Source organism: Oryctolagus cuniculus, chromosome 5 (assembly GCF_964237555.1).
Source record: "Oryctolagus cuniculus chromosome 5, mOryCun1.1, whole genome shotgun sequence".
In the NCBI taxonomy this organism is placed as follows: domain Eukaryota; kingdom Metazoa; phylum Chordata; class Mammalia; order Lagomorpha; family Leporidae; genus Oryctolagus; species Oryctolagus cuniculus.
The window spans coordinates 52,058,965-52,076,094 of NC_091436.1; the positions used below are offsets into that span (position 1 = coordinate 52,058,965).

Sequence of the window (17,130 nt, forward strand, 5' to 3'; positions counted from 1 at the left end):
TTTAAATTTAAAATGTTCTGAAATAAAATGTTAAAAAAAAAAAACAACAGGCCGGCACCGCGGCTCACTAGGCTAATCCTCCACCTGTGGCACTGGTACACCAGGTTCTAGTCCTGGTCGGGGCACCGGATTCTGTCCTGGTTGCTCCTCTTCCAGGCCAGCTCTCTGCTGTGGCCTGGAGTGCAGTGGAGGATGGCCCAAGTGCCTGGGCCCTGCACCAGCACGGGAGACCAGGAGGAAGCACCTGGCTTCTGGCTTTGGAACAGCACGGTACACTGGCAGCAGTATGCCAGCTGCAGGGGCCATTGAGGGGGTGAACCAACAGAAAAAGGAAGACCTTTCTCTCTGTCTCTCTCACTGTCCACTCTGCCTGTCCAAAAAAAAAAAAAATTCTCCAACATTTTGAACAATGGTAGCCATATTAGAATAAGCATACAATCTTAAAAGATATACATGATTTGAAGGATAATATGGATTTAAACTTTTGCTATGTTAATTAAACAACTTTGTTTCTGTCTTCTTTAGTAAAATATTGTTATTGCTTCGAGGACATTTTTATTTAAAAACAAAGGCAGTTCTTATAGAGAAAGATGTTTCTAATGAAACCATTTGGAAATTGCTTATTTTTTAATTCTCACATGGCATTGCCTATTATGGAAGCTATTCACAATCTCTTTTCAAATCCATTATCTTTCATATTGTGTCCTCTAATTAAATCCTTTATTGACTATAGGATTTTTTTTTTTAAATGAGCCAAAACGAGATTACTTATTTTAAAAACCCTCAAATCTTGTATTCAACACAGAAAATCTTTGACTTTTCTTTTTCATCTCAGTAATCTTTAATGTTTCAGGAACCAGGGAGTAATTACCTGGGGAAAATGGTGAGAAATTGTCAATGATGTTATTTATGGAATCTTGATTGGAGCAAGGCAGAGAGGATGACTTGGAATAAAAACATGATCCTAATTTTTATCAAAGGATTTCCTGTCTATAAAAATCACTAACAGGCCAAATTATTAAGTTCAGCCAATAAGCATACTTTAATTGTAAGACATTAAAATGTGGTTGATTGGAGCACTCTATGTTTCTTATTTAATTAAAATTAGCTTCTACAAGTATAAAGGCTTATAATTCACAAGCTTCCAAAGTAAAGAAAAATTTGAGTTAAAAGAAGTTTTTTACTTGATCATTAGAAAGCCTTTATGTCTGGAATACCATGCTTCCTCTCCGATTGCCTCTCTGGCTCTCTTTCTTTCATACAAATGCTACTTCCTATAGATGGTCTATTTGTCATTCCTTACTTAAATAAATGAAACACTGACTGAAATTGTCCACTTGTACCTCTGTCCACCCACAATTCCACCAATTGTGTTTTGTGGCGGGCACTCCTGTTCAGAGGTCGAATGTGTTTAATGGGATGGATTCACCTGTGTCAGAGAACAGGCGGCCGGGTAACTCTAAGGCCTGGTCTCCTATGTCCTCATGTTGTCCTATTCTACCTTACCCACCAAATACACCAGGTGAGGCAAACTGGCCACTAGCTCGGAGAATTTCAACATGAGACTTTGTACTGTAATACTGAATCATCCCTCAGTGCATGGAATACTGACGGAAACAAAGAGTTATTACTCATAGTGTAAACTGATGTTTCTACTGATTAACACTCTGCTTTTCTCCCAGTTTGTTATATACAAATCCTTTACAAAATTTGGAAATTTTACTTCAGAACCATGTTTGTTGCATATAAGATAGTACGCCTGTACCATAAAAGAAATTTTTTTTCATAGGTCAAACAACAGAAGTCCAGGGAATTAGGGTTTGTTTAGCCCTTGATCAGAGTGGGTTTGGAGAATTTTGTTTGTACCTAGCAGCAACCTCATTAATCTTTATGAGATTTCACCTCTATTGACTGGCAAACTGTCTCACCTGAGGTAACACAGTAATCAATCAGTGGCCACAGTAATTGGAATGTGAGTTTCCTAACCTCCTGTGATTCGGGCAAGTTCCTTTCGCCTAGATAACTTTGCATTCAACTTAGGGAATTCATCACTGCTCTTGAATTTGCTGTGGAAGAGTGAGAGTGTATGAGAGGATGAGGTGGTTACACAAAGAACATCCTTTTTTTTTCTTTCTTTCTTAAATCGTATCAGTGGAAACAAAGACATGAAGTGAGAATGATCTGAGTGAGAGGAGCTGGAATTTACTGACCACCTACTACGTGCAACAGGCATTGGTAAATGTCGTGGGTGTCCCAGCTTGTCTGACTCACTGCATGTGGGTCTCAGACAAGCCCGAGAAGGTTAGAAGGCCAATGGGCCATGGTTGAAGGCCTGTTTATAGGACGGCCAAGGGAACTCCAGTGGTGAGGCAGACTGTATTGGAGCTGGCTGCAGGATAAAAACAGGAAAACATATTATTGTTGGTTGCATTGTTTTTGCCTTAGAGGTAGTGGAGATTGTCGAATGCAATGCTATGTTTGCATAGTATGGTCACACCGTGGGGAAGGCTTTTTATTTTCACTGACAGGTGGGAAGACTGATGCTCACAGAGAGAGAGAGAGAGAGAGAGAGAAAGAGAGAGAACAAACATGTAAGGGCATAAGGGCATCTCACTTATTTATAACCTGAGTGCTCCACTGGAGCTGAAAATCACCAGAGCACTAAGTGGCCTGTTTTACTGTCAGATTCATGTTTTGGGAGAAATGTAGGTTTCCACACCCCACTCAAGTGTCATCAGTGGAGTCCTCCTCATTACGGGTAGAATCAGGCAGTGCTCCTATGTAATCCCATGGCATTTTCTTATAGCTCCATTTTACTACCACTAAATCATGTTGCACTGTGATTTGTTCACAGACCTTACAGTAAATAGGAGCAAAATTTTGGAAATTTGACTCCAATTCTTAAATTGTGCTCCTCACAGCCCTCCAAAACTGGGACATGACAAAAAAGAGATCAGGTACTTGACAGAACAATGAGGTCACAAGTGACCTTTAAAACACAAATCTGACTCTCTCAACTTCTTTAGCTAGGGAGGGATTCTAAGTTCTGTAATTCTCCCTCCAGCATACCAAGAATTGATGCTGTCAACTCTCTGAGTTTCTTGCCTAACATAGGAGACTGCACCTAATCCTTTGAGACTGAGTCAGGAAGTCTGATATTCTTGGCAGGAAAATGGGTGACAAAGAAGTCCAATAAAGAGAGAAGAGGGAGGGGAGCACCTGTCCCTCCCACCTATGGATCTCAGGAAGAGGAAAGGAATAGGAGGAGAAAGGAGTGTTGAACACTTTGTGCCTGAGGAGCCCTCGCTGGGCTGAAGTCCCAGAGAGGAGAAAGAGTGCTGCAGAGGTTGAGGGGAAACAAAGCAAACCACTGGCTTCCCTTTTGGGACGACACCCTCCAAACTGAACTGGGCCGTATCTGAGAACCACGGAAGGCAGAGTGTGGCTAATGGAGCACAATAGCCCCTAGGATCCTCCTCAGCTCCTATGTGGCTGGAAGATGTCCAAAAGTCCAACTGCTCTGCCAAGGGCTGTAAACTGGTTGACTTGTGTCAGGCTGTGGATGGGTCCATGTGGCAAGGACCATCAAGCCGGAGACCAAATACCTTCACAGCCAGACCCCAAGAGGCCCATACCATCAATGGGAATCAGGGATGGAGGAGACATGAGCCAGGTGCACATTAGCCACAGGACCCTGAGGCCACAAGATCCAACAAAGGCCCTAAAGACTCGGATGCCATCTCAGAAATGAGTACAGAGTGGTATTATATGTGAGAGGCTAAACATTTGGCCAGAGGCAAATGAATTCTCTCTGTATTTATTTAAACATTAGGATTCCACTGCTTACGGTGTGGCAGGTACATAGGTCCCCACCTTTAAGAATCTTACACACTCGAAGAGGAAAGGAAATATGTAAATAGACAATTTTCATTTGAGTAGAAAGTGATAGTTACCAAAAGAACATGTAGATGAAGCCATGAATAAAGGGTCTCTCCAGACAGGACCAAACACATGGTTTCCTACCCTGCCAGCAAGGCAGTTACAGAGCGTAGTAGAAGGGGAGGGAGGCGGATGCTCCCCTGCCTGCCTTTTTTTTTTTTTTTTAAACTTTTAACTAATAAATACAAATTTCAAGAAAAGAATTTCCACTCTGTATCAGGACAAAAGGAAGACAGAAAACTATGCGGCACCTGATGGAATATGTGGTGCTTGGTTAAATATTCAGATTTGTACTGCTACATATTCAGGTTAGTTGCACAATCAATCATAAGGATAGGAAGTCTAGACCTAAAAGAATTTTAAAGAGATTCAGAATGTTATGTTCCCTTTAAGCAGAAGAACTTCTGGCTTTTAAAGCTTTGCCTTTAAATGTACTTTTAAAAAATCTCTTTTTTTTTTTTTTTATTTATTTGTCAGATAGAGTTAGACAGTGAGAGAGAGAGAGAGACAGAGAGAAAGGTCTTCCTTCCGTTGGTTCACCCCCCAAATTCCTGCTATGGCCGGAGCTATGCCCTTCGAAGCCAGGAGCCAGATGCCTCCACCTGGTCTCCCATGTGGGTGCAGGGCCCAAGCACTTGGGCCATCCTCCACTGCCTTCCTGGGCCACAGCAGAGAGTTGGACTGGAAGAGGAGCAGCTGGGACTAGAACCTGGCGCCCATATGGGATGCCAGTGCCGCAGGCAGAGGATTAACCAATTGAGCCATGGCACTAGCCCCCTAAAACATCTCTTGAAACTGGCTATCGAAGAAGGAGGTACCTTTCTCTGAAGGGAGGAGAGAACTTCCACTTTGATTATGGCCTTGTCTAAATAAGATCAGAGTTGGTGAACTCAAGAGGCTTCCATAGCCTTGGCAGCTCATGACAAGAGCCTAGGGTGATTACTGACGTCATAAATAAGAGTGTCAATTGTTAAATCAACAACGGGAGTCACTGTGCACCTACTCCCCATGTAAGATCTCTGTCTTTAATGTGTTGTACTATGCAAATTAACAGTAAAATTACAATAAAGTACTCAAACAGTACTTTATACTTTTTGTGTCTGTGTGGGTGCAGTCTGTTGAAATCTTTACTTAGTATATACTAAGTTGATCTGTATATAAAGATAATTGAAAATGAATCATGATGAAGAATGGGATGGGAGAGGGTGTGAGAGATGGGATTGTTGTGGGTGGGAGGGAGGTTATAGGGGGAAAAGCCGCTATAATCCAAAAGTTGTACTTCGGAAATTTATATCTATTAAATAAAAGTTGAAAAAATAAATAAAAAAAAAAAGATCTCTTGAGAAGTCCCTAAATGCCTACAGCCTGCATCAGAGACAGGGAGACACAAAGGGCAAAGAAAAGAATAGAGTCACAAAAGCTGAGCTTATAATCTCAAACTTAGGCCTGTGGGTACCATTTTTTCTTTCTTCTTTTTTTTTTTTTTTTGAACAATTATTTATTTGAAAGGCAGACAGAGAGAGACAGTGTATGTACTTTTATCTGTTGGTTCACTCCCTACATTTCCACAGTGGTTAAGGCTGGGCCATGCTGAAGGCAGGAGCCAGAAACGACATCCAGGCCTCACCTATAGGCGTCAGGAACCCGCGTACTTGGGCCACCATCGGCTGCCTCCCCGCTGCGTTTTCAGGAGGCTAGATCAGATACGGAGCCAGTGCTCCGTCCCAGACACTCTGATACGGGGTACAGGCATCCCAGGCAGCAGTGAAATGCACAGCATAGCGCCTGGCCTGTGGGTCCTGGTCTAATGGACACAGGCATGCTTCCTCTCCGCGTGCATCCACAGACGAGGGAAATCAAGTTGTCTGCAAACCAAAAGTCTGCTTGGTGACTTTCTTTCATCAGTGAGTCACATTCCTGAGGCTGGGAGGCATGTTCCTCATGTGTTTGCACAAACCTGAATGCATTCTTTCATCATTACACTAAGTATTTTATATTCTCATTAATGGAGCTGTCTGTCATCCCACAGCAAGGCCTGGGTCTGGTTAGTACTAGCTGATCTAGCTGTGTACTAGCATCTAGCTGTGGCATTTTAAAATTACTATTAGATATACATACCAATTCTCTTCATCTGGCTTCAACTGTAGAGTCCTAAGACACACGACAAGGTAGAAACCTGATCTTTCCCTGTATCTGATTCAATTTAATTCCTAGGCTGCTGAAATTCAGAAAGAGTGGATCAAGAAAGTCTAAGAATTATGGAAAGCGATGAGACAAACTATTGAATGTTTATGTGGTTTTGTAGAATCAGGCTCAGGCAGGGTTGGATGTCATAATGCACACTGGGACTTGGCATTTGTTCTGTGTTAACTTCTATTAACATATCTAAGTCAGTGATACAAACAGGAAAAGAATCAGAGCTGGGGGGATCACTTTCGTGACCCGATGGAAACTGCTTACAGAGTGTGAAAAGCTCTGGAACATGCATGGTGAGAAGTAAGAGATCTGGTGTCAGAGAAACAGAGCCCCTTGGCGCCCTTAGCATGGGCACTGGGAATTGATTCCAATGGGAGTTCATTTTAATTACCAAACTACCATGTTTAAAGAGAACTGCTTTCTTCCTTTTTTTACACAAAAGCTCTAATTTAATCTGTTTGTATTTTAATACTACATGGCTGAAAAAAGATGAATAATCTTTGGGCAAGTAATAGCAAAGTTGGTATTTCTACTAAAATGGTTCATATAGCACAGTTATAAAAATAGCATAGCTTTTAAAATGTAACCAAATGTCATTGCTAATCTCTCTCAAATTCTCAGGCACAACCTATTCCATTCTCTACAAGTCAAGAGACACAAACCCATAAGTGCGTCTTTAGAATGAAATCCTCATAAATCCACCATAATTGAATTTTTAACTTGCTAATAAAGAAAACAACTGGGCTTCTTAACTTCAGTCTCTCTCTCACCTTTTTCCTGAATAAATGTTAACATTTTTGTTTTTGCTGTTGTTGCCACTGTTAATGTTTTTTAGAGCTTCTAATATTAAAAGATTTTTTTTTCCAAAAGATGTTGAACATTATTGGCCATTTGGAAAATCAAAATCAAAATTGCAATGCGATATTATTACATACATTTTAGAACATACTATAATGCCTAAAACAAATGTTGGTGAGGATTGGAATAACTGGATCTCTCATATACCAGTGGTAGGAATCTAAAATGGTATAGCCATTCTGGAAATTAGTTTGACTGTTTTTAAAACTAACTATATGCTTACCATATGACTTTGCAACTGCTTTTTTGAACATTTGCTCCTGAGAAATGACATGAAAATTTGTACGTGATTGTTCACAGCAGCTTTACTTATAAAAGCCTAATGCTGAAAACACAAATGCCCTTCAACAGCTGAATGGTTAAACAAATTCCAGCTCCTGGGATAACATTCAGCAATAAAAAACAACAAACTATCGATACATGGACTTAAGGACATTATGCTCAATGAGAAAAATCTATATCAGAGAGTTAAACACTATATTAGTTCACTTTAAACAGCATTCTCCAGATGACAAAATAGATTTATCAGTGGTTGTCAGGTGACAGAAATGGCAGGGGGGGTGAGATGAGCATGGTTGCATACGAGCAACTCAAGGGAGTTCCTCACAGTTCTGACTGTAGTGGTGGTTATCTGAACTTATACATGGGATTCAGTTGCACAGAGCTACACATACATATGCACACACACAAACATAAAGGCATAAATTGTGAATGAAAATGGAATAAAGCCTACAGTCTATTTGACAATATTGTATCAATATCAATATTCCACTTTGTCATTATATTAAAGTCATAAAACATCACCATTGGGGAAAGCTGTGTGAGGGGTTCAAAGGGCTCTACATATTTTTGCAATTTCCTGTGAGTCTATAATCATTTCAAAACTGTATTTTTCTTTTCAAGCTTCATGCATCAATTGTTTGTGACATTTAACCCTAAGCTTGGTGAACAAACTGAAAGGATGAGGGGATAAAGCGAGAAGTAACTCCTTACATTTTTGTGTGTGACATCCCTGTTTTTGAGGTGATCCAAAAGGGACTATTTGGTTCTTTGGTAATTGTTAATGAAAATTCTCTCTCCTTAAAAGATTTATTTATTTATGTATTAGAGAGTCCGAGTTATAGAGAGAGTGAGAGAGGCAGAGAGAGAGAGAGAGAGGAATCTTCCATCCACTGGTTCACTCCCCAGATGGCCGCAACAGCCAGGGCTGGGCCAGGCCAAGGCCAGGAGCCAGGAGCTTCATCCAGATTTCTTACATGGTGGCAGGGGCCCAGACACTTGGCCCTTCTTCCTCTGTTTTTCCCAGGCCATTAGTAGGGAGCTGGAGAGGAAGTGGAATAGCAGAGACACAAACCAGTACCTATATGGGATGCTGGTGTTGCAGGCAGCTCATTTACCAGCCATGCCACAGTATCAGCACCATTGAGGACTCCCTTTAAAATAAATGTGCTTGGGGCCAGTGCTGTGGTGCAGCAGGTTAAAGCCCTCGCCTGAAGCGCAGGCATCCCATATGGGTACCAGTTCTAGTCCCGGCTGCTCCATTTCCCATCCATCTCTCTGGTGTGGCCTGGGAAAGCAATAGAAGATGGCCCAAGTCCTTGGGCCCCTGCACCCACATGGGAGACCCGGGAGAAGTTCCTGGATCCTGGCTTCAGATTGGCACAGCTCCGGCAGTTGTGGCCCTCTGGGCACTGAACCAGCAGATTGAAGACCTCTCTCTCTGTCTCTACCTCTCTCTGTAACTCTGTCTTCAAATAAATAAATCTTAAAAAAATAATAAAATAAAATAAAATAAATGTGCTTGGCTCACATCTTATCAATGGCTTCCCCAGAAACCTTCGGGACTCTCTTTTACTTACAAAATTAAGTCACACTTTTCATCCTAGCACTAAACATGGGTCTCAACTTAACTTTTGTCTCTTTCTTCATCTATTCCTTAAGAGGATCTAATGCTTCAATTTGTTCTCCTCATGATAGCCAGAAAAATCTTTGAAATTCAAATCTGTCACATTATCTCCCATTGCTGTGTACTTTTTAGTACCTTCCTATGACATATACCTAAAGACACAATCCCTGAAGGTGACCACCAAGCCCTGTGTGGTCCAAGCCCTGCCTCCCACAGCCCATCTTGCACTACTCATCTCTTTAGTCTCTTGCTGGTCACATGACCTCAGCCTGACCCTCATCCTTGCTATGCCCACACCCCTATGTGGCTGTGGTCATGATATCTTCTTTGCTTGGATCTCTCTCTCCCTCCTACTCTTGTACTCCTGTTAGATCTCAGCTCCACCATCAGTTCACAGGAATGTCTTTCCCAGGTTTAGGTCAGTTTATTTTGACAAATGTCTCAGAGAGCTATATTGACTTCTCTCAGAACCCTTATCCTTGATTACAGTTATACATCCACTTAATTGGTTATTTGATTAAGGGCTGACTTTCCTACTTGACTAGAAGCTTCATGAGAATACAAACAGTATCCAATTTTGTTCACAAGTGTGTTTATCATCTAATATAGTGTCATAACACAGAAATATTCAGTAATTATTTTAGAGCGGCTATCAATTGAATGGGAATAATCATTCTCTAATAATAATCCTGGGGTTTTCTGGCCCCAAGCTTCCGTTAGGCTGTTCATTCCACATGCAAAGCTATGTCCACATTTTATCCTCTCTATGTTTTATCAAAGCTCATAGACCCATCTGAATGGGAACTTTCTTGCTTTGGCAAATAACCATTATCTCTGCCTCCTTTGCATACCACAGCATGTAGACATCCACTCTCCACTGGCTAGCTACACTGGGTGCTCCTATCATTAAACTCTGGATCTTACCCCTTTCACCAGCCTCCTGGAGGGCAAGCTTGATTCACTTTTCTTTATATCACCTGTAGTAACTAGCACATTTGCAAGATGCTGAATGAATGTATTTTCCTTATTGATTAACATGAGTAGAACACATATTATATGTTCAGTTAATGTTTCTAGAACAAGGGAGAAGCGTTATAGAACCCTGTCAATTCCACCAACTTGCATTGTGTCAACAGAATTAAATTACTAAACAGTAATACAGGGGCCGGAGTTGTGGTGTGGCAGATTAAGCTGCTAGTTGGAGTCCTGGCTGCTGCACTTCCAATCCAGCTCCCTGCTAATGTGCCTGGGAAAGCAGTGGAAGATGCCCCAAGTGCTTGGGCCCCTGTACCCATGTGGGAGACTTGGATGAAGCTCCTGGCTCCTGGCTTCAGTCTGGCCCAACCCTGGCTGTTGGGACCATTTTGGGATCATTTGGGAGTCTTTCAGTGGATGGAAGACTTCTCTGTCTCTGCCTCTGTCTCTCCTTCTCTGTAACTCTACTTTTCAAATAAATAAATCTTTAAAAAGATCCTGTAATAAAGACATGGTTCTTAGAGCAAATGCCTTTTGTTTTGCGCATTTATTATTATTTGATGCATTGGTTTGCCATAGGTGGCAAGAGCTCTAGAGCTGTTAAAGTCAACCCTTTTTTTTTTTCACTTGCTCATGTCCCTTTCTCAGTAAATTATAACAAAGACCAATGACTATCTCACTGGAAATGTTAATTTTTTGTGTTTGTAGACAAAGTTTTTGATAGGGATGCAACATTAAGCAGGCTGTCAAATAGCTAATGTGTGTGAGGTGACTGGTGGAACAGTGGTACAGTGATCTAAAACTGTGGATCAGAAGACCAGCTGTTAAGAATAAATTGATGCTGTTCCTCTCTCTCTCTCTCTCTCTCTCTTCCCCACACACCTCTCTCTCACAACACACACACACAGACACACACACAGAGGCACACAAACACACAGACTTGCAAAAATTTTCTGAAAAACCCTATAGAACTTAAAAAAGCAATAATTGGTCGTGATTTTCTTTTTATTTATTTATTTTTTTATTTTTTGACAGGCAGAGTGGACAGTGAGAGAGAGAGACAGAGAGAAAGGTCTCCCTTTGCCGTTGGTTCACCCTCCAATGGCCGCCGCGGCCAGCGCGCTGCGGCCGGCGCACCACGCTGATCCGATGGCAGGAGCCAGGAGCCAGGTGCTTTTCCTGGTCTCCCATGGGGTGCAGGGCCCAAGCACCTGGGCCATCCTCCACTGCACTCCCTGGCCACAGCAGAGAGCTGGCCTGGAAGAGGGGCAACCGGGACAGAATCCGACGCCCCGACCGGGACTAGAACCCGGTGTGCCGGTCCCAATTTTTTTTTTTTTTTTTTTTTAAGTCAGCTGTATTTCTGAAGAGGGAAGTTACTGTCTGGTATGGTTGTTCCTCATGCATCCATCCACTTAGTCTCTCCCTCAAGAGTGACAGACAAATAACTGGATGGGATTAATCACACCCTGACTCTAGGATCGAGTGCCAGTAGTACTTCTATTGAAACACATTTGTCTAAACCAATGGAGACACCTCATTCTGTAGTGGTTCAAGGAATTCAAGTCTAAGCCAATTACTGCACAGAATTCCTCTGGCCATCAGTGTAGTCCAATCAGCGTACAGCCCTATACTTTTGTTCAGTGTGTGTACAGACATCTTTTTTGTCTTTCCCAGGCTTGAAGAAAGAAGCAAATAGGCCCAATTTGTGTTGGCAGCCATCTATGACTATGAGAACACCTTGGTTTGGGATAAAACCAGCAAAAGAGACAAACTGAATTCTTCATGATATCACTAAAAGTTGACCAACCATCCTAAAGGCTATCCTTTCTCTAGATGGTCCAGTTACGAAAATCAATACATTTACTTATTTTTAAAGACAGTTTCAGCTGCACTTTCTATTTATGAGTTGAAACCACCATGAATGGTAGAGAGGGTCTTGAATTGAGTAGGATTTCAATAGGCAGGGGTTGGAGGAGAGAAAGATATTCCAAATAACAGAAAAGGCCTAAGCAAAGGCACTAAGAATTTTAAAAACGTAGCTTATTTGTGTGTGTGTTGGGCAGGTGTTGGGGAGAGAAGTATAAGGAATTTGAGAGGTATCTATAGTTGGAGACATCCCAATCCCAAAAGCTGTTTCCAACTGAAGAAGAGAGAAAAGGAGAGATGGAAAGAAAAGTAGAAGACCGTTTTTCTAGTACAGCTTCAAATCATTAACTGTACCAAATGACTGATATTAGTACATACAGCAAGAACACTGCCTCTGATTTTTCTTTGTGTGATTTTTTTCAATGTGTAAGTATGTTTCAAAGAAAGTATATAAATAGTTTTTAAACTAAAAGACAAATACCATATGTTTTCCCTGATCTGTGGTGACTAATAGAGTATCCAAAAAATGTAATATATAGGAGTAAAGTTGACATTTTGAGATTGGATGATTGTTTATAGCCCTTGTCTCTACTGTTGTGGAACACTGGTTTTTTTTTTTTTTTTTTTCCTTCTTACTATGTTGAATTCTTTACTTAGTGTAGGGTTAATCTATCAGTACAAAATAAGCCAAATGTATATCACTGTAGAAATTAATAGAAAGAAAAAGGAGGGGCCGGCACTGTGGCACAGCAGGTTCACACCCTGGCCTGAAGTGCCAGCATCCCATATGGGTGCTGGTTCGAGACCTGGCTGCTCTGCTTCCCATCCAGCTCTCTGCTATGGCCTGTGAAAGCAGTAGAAGATGGCCCAAGTCCTTGGGCCCCTGCACTGGAGTGTGAGCTTCGGAAGAAGCTCCTGGCTCCTGGCTTCAGATAGGTGCAGCTCTGGCCGTTGTGGCCAATTGGGGAGTAAACCATCGGATGGAAGACTTCTCTCTCTCTCTCTCTCTCTCTCTCTGCCTCTCCTCTCTCTCTGTGTAATTCTGACTTTCAAATAAATAAATAAATCTTAAAAAAAAATAAAGGAAAAGGAAGGAGGAGGAAGGGTGAAAGCGTGGAGGGGGGGAGGAAGGGTAGGTTGAGCATTATCACTATCTCTTAAATCTGTATATATGAGATAATAAAATTGGTTCACTTTAACAAGTTAAACAATAAAAATAAGTTAAATAAGTAAAGAAAACCCACTGGATTTATGGCAAATTCACTCATTTATGTACATTTCATTTCATTTAGGTACAGTATACAAAAACTGTAAGGTAACTGAGATATTTAAAGAGAATTTTACATTTTAAAATTTATTGTGGGGAAAGATGAGTATGGAGAAAACATAATTATCCCTGTTACAAGGTATATGTTAATTTACTCTCCCCTTGGAAGCAACTGTTTTTTGTGTGTGTTTTCTTGGAATTCAGTGTGGTGTTAGGTGAAACAAAGGACCTGTAGCTAGGGGAGTCCTAGAGGGGTTACATTTATGTATATTTGGTGTATTTATATTTACATGCTAGTTTAAGCATGATGTTTCTATCAGAAAGATTTACAAATTAATCTTAAAAAATCTTAGTCCTTGTTTTAAAGATACTCAAATCCTACCAAGAACATGATGATATATTGAGAACAGAGCATATGAGCATGTCTAATATGCTTTTAACCAAAAGAAATGTTAAAAGACTGTTATGGTGGCATTTTAGGAGTCTCTTCTCTATAGAGGAAAGAATGAAAAAGAGAAAAAACTCAGAAATATGAAAGCAAATGTCAAGGTGAATAGGATCCTTAAGGTTAAAGAAAAGGAATTTCCAAAAAAAGGAGACCAGGATTTCATACAAATACATTTTTAAAAGAGCAGTGCCAAAAACCAGAGTGTGTTGCTTCTGAGGCCACATCATGTTTCTGGTTATTCCCTTGTTTTTTTTTTTTTTTTAACTTTTATTTAATAAATATAAATTTCCAATGTACAACTTTTGGATTATAGTGGCTTTTCCCCCCATAACCACCCTGCTACCTGCAAACCATCCCATCTGCTAACCCCTCTCCCATCCCATTCTTCATTAAGATTCATTTTTAATTATCTTTAAATGCAGAAGATCAACTTAGCATATACTAAGTAAAGATTTCAACAGTTTGCACCCACACAGAAACACAAAGTATAAAGTACTATTTGAATACTAGTTTTACCGTTAATTCACACAGTACAATTAAGGACAGACATCCTACATGCAGAGTAAATGCACAGTGACTCCCGTTGTTGATTTAACAATTGGCACTCTTATTTATGACATCAGTAATCTCCTGAGGCTCTTGTCATGAGCTGCCAAGGCTATGGAAGCTTCTTGAGTTCACAAACTCTGACCTTATTTAGACAAGGCCATAATCAAAGTGGAAGTTCTCTCTTCCCTTCAGAGAAACGTACCTCCTTCTTTGACGGCCTGTTCTTTCTGCTGGGATCTCACTCACAGAGATTTTTCATTTAGGTCATTTTTTGCCACAGTGTCTTGGCTTTCCATGCCTGAGAAACTCTCATGGGCTTTTTAGCCAGATCCGAATGCCTTAAGGGGTGATTCTGAGGCCAGAGTGCTGTTTAGGGCATCTGCCATTCTGAGTCTGCTGTGTATCTCACTTCCCATGTTGGATAATTCTCTCCTTTTTAATTCTATCAGTTATTATTAGCAGACACTGTTCTTATTTATGTGTTCCCTTTGACACTTAATCCTATCTTTATGATCAATTAAACTGATCACTTTAACTTGTGAGATGGAATTGGTACATGCCAACTTAATGGGATGTGGAATCCCATGGCATGTTTCTAGCTATACCATTAGGGGTAAGTCTGAGTCAGTGTGTGCCAAACTGTACATCTCTTCCCTCTCTTATTCCCAATCTTATTTTTTTTCTTTTTTTTAAACGTGGATTTTTTTTTTTTTTTTTGACAGGCAGAGTGGACAGTGAGAGAGAGAGACAGAGAGAAATGTCTTCCTTTGCCGTTGGTTCACCCTCCAATGGCTGCCGCAGCCGGCGCACCACGCTGATCCGATGGCAGGAGCCAGGTACTTATCCTGGTCTCCCATGGGGTGCAGGGCCCAAGCACTTGGGCCATCCTCCACTGCACTCCCGGGCCACAGCAGAGAGCTGGCCTGGAAGAGGGGCAACCGGGACAGAATCCGGCGCCCTGACTGGGACTAGAACCCGGTGTGCCGGTGCCGCAAGGCAGAGGATTAGCCTATTGAGCTGCGGTGCCGGCCCCAATCTTATTTTTAACAGGGATCAATTTTCAGTTAAATTTAAACACCTAAGAATAACTGTGTGTTAATTAAAGAGTTCAACCAATAGTATTAAGTAGAACAAGAAAATACTAAAAAAAATAAAATAGCAAGCTGTTCCTCAACAATCAGGACAAGGGCTGATCAAGTCATTGTTTCTCACAGTGTCAGTTTCACTTCAACAGGTTTTCTTTTAGGTGCTCAGTTAGTTGTCACAGATCAGGGAAAACATATGGTATTTGTCCCTTTGAGACTGGCTTATTTCACTCAGCATAATGTTTTCCAGATTCCTCCATTTTGTTGCAAATGACCGGATTTTATTCCCTTGTATTTTCCAACCTTAGGCCAAAAGCTGCAGGATTTTAAGGATTAAAATGAGAAGGCAGACTCAGGTCTCTCTTATCAGTTGACTCCTTGCTTCTAAGTGTGTCTTCATTAGGGAATCCATCCAACAAATGCTCTTGGAATGCAAAATGCATATGGAGAGGTACTGGAAAAGTACTACTATTCATCACTTTTGTTTCAAGGCCATGTGCTGTGATTTCAATGTTGCTCCCTCCAAAACTCATGTTGAAATTTAATTTCCATTTTGAGAGCATTAAGAGGTAGGTTCTTTAAGGGATGATCAGGCTAGGAAGGCTGCACCCTCACGGGTGAGATTGGTGCCATCAGAAGGCAGTCAGTGTGGCACCCTCTTGTTTCCTCTTCCCCTTCTCCCTTCCACCATGGGATGATGCAGCCAGAAGTCTGTAACAAGATGCTGGCCTCTTAATCTTGGTTTTTCCAGCCTCCAGAATTGTGAGCCAGTACATTTCCATTCAGTATAAATTACCTAGTATTAAATATATTATTACAGTAGCAAAAACAGATTAAGGCATGATCTTTGAAGTTCATTTAGAAGTAAAATCATAGGAAAGCTAAATCAGGCTTAGATTGCCATCACTTTATATAACTTAAATTTATTTTGGTGCTTCGTTTCTCCAATTTTTTTGTTATTCTTTATCAAATTAACAAGATGGCAGGAATCTTGTTAAAGTATCACATCTAGGCTATCTGTAATGTGAACAATGTTTTGTTTTTATCTTGGAATTTGGAATGGTTATGAAATTCATAATACTTCTGTACAGTAAAAATAACAGCAAAACAGATTCAAGCTGACCATTTATAGTGTAAAGAGGAGTAAAGGTGCGGCAAAAATTGTGAAAAGCAAAGATCAACTTTTAATTGTGTGTGGTGCACATGTGTGGAAAGAAAGAGGGAGAATGAAAGAGAGAGCAATACAGTAACAATCTTCATGCATAATACATTGTAGGAGATTAATCTTCACCCTTTAGAAAAAAATACTACCCTTCAGGGTGCAAATTCTATACATTAGAGAAAGCTAAAAGAAAAAAGCAGAAAGCAGTTTGATTGCAAAATCAAAGTTTAACATTCTAAAATGTTCTAAGCTATCATTAAAATAGATTTGTTTTTATACTTATTAATAATTCTCATGTTAACATAAGGTTAGTTGGTAGCATTCAAAGCTGGAGCTATTTTTCTGTATTATTAATGATTATTGTGGTGTACTCTGAACAAAGAGGAAAAAGATGTACAATTATATTCGAATTACAACTGAAAAATTAATAAGGTCTGTAAAGTTCCAGTTAATTTTTATATAACCAATTCTCTCTTGTTGTAAAACTTAGTAGTATTCAGATTCCCAAGAGACTAAACTGAAAGCAAACTATATCTGGATACTAGGGAGGTTGAGAAGGGAAGAGGAACCACTGGTACCTGGATGCTGGTCAGAGTTGTGTACTGATAAGCCTTGACCACCAGGTAATTTGCTTCTAGGTCTATGAGTCCCAGGATCATATACTTCCACCATCTTCGTCGCAAAATTGCCAGGAGGTTTTCTTCTCCTGCATTACAAAGTAAAGACAAAATGGTTAGGTTCTTGACACACAATCAACTATTTATTTAGAAGGACTCTAAAATCCTGTAGCATTATATTTTCACCATAACCTTCCCAAGTATTTAAACAAATGAATCAATGTATCAGTGACTCACATGTTTTCACTTGGCAAATAAC

At 40.5% G+C, this 17,130-nt stretch overlaps 1 protein-coding gene across 7 annotated transcripts in view; it reads right to left on the minus strand.

Annotated features, from left to right (window-relative positions):
• The window catches only part of SLC35F1 (solute carrier family 35 member F1), a 632,790-nt gene that overhangs the window by 67,857 nt on the left and 547,803 nt on the right, over positions 1-17,130 (minus strand). For all 7 annotated transcript variants that reach the window (XM_051854382.2, XM_051854383.2, XM_070073671.1 and 4 more), the window contains one exon: positions 16,833-16,960. In XM_051854382.2, the coding sequence (XP_051710342.1) occupies positions 16,833-16,960 (128 nt within the window). The remainder of the gene's footprint in view (positions 1-16,832; positions 16,961-17,130) is intronic.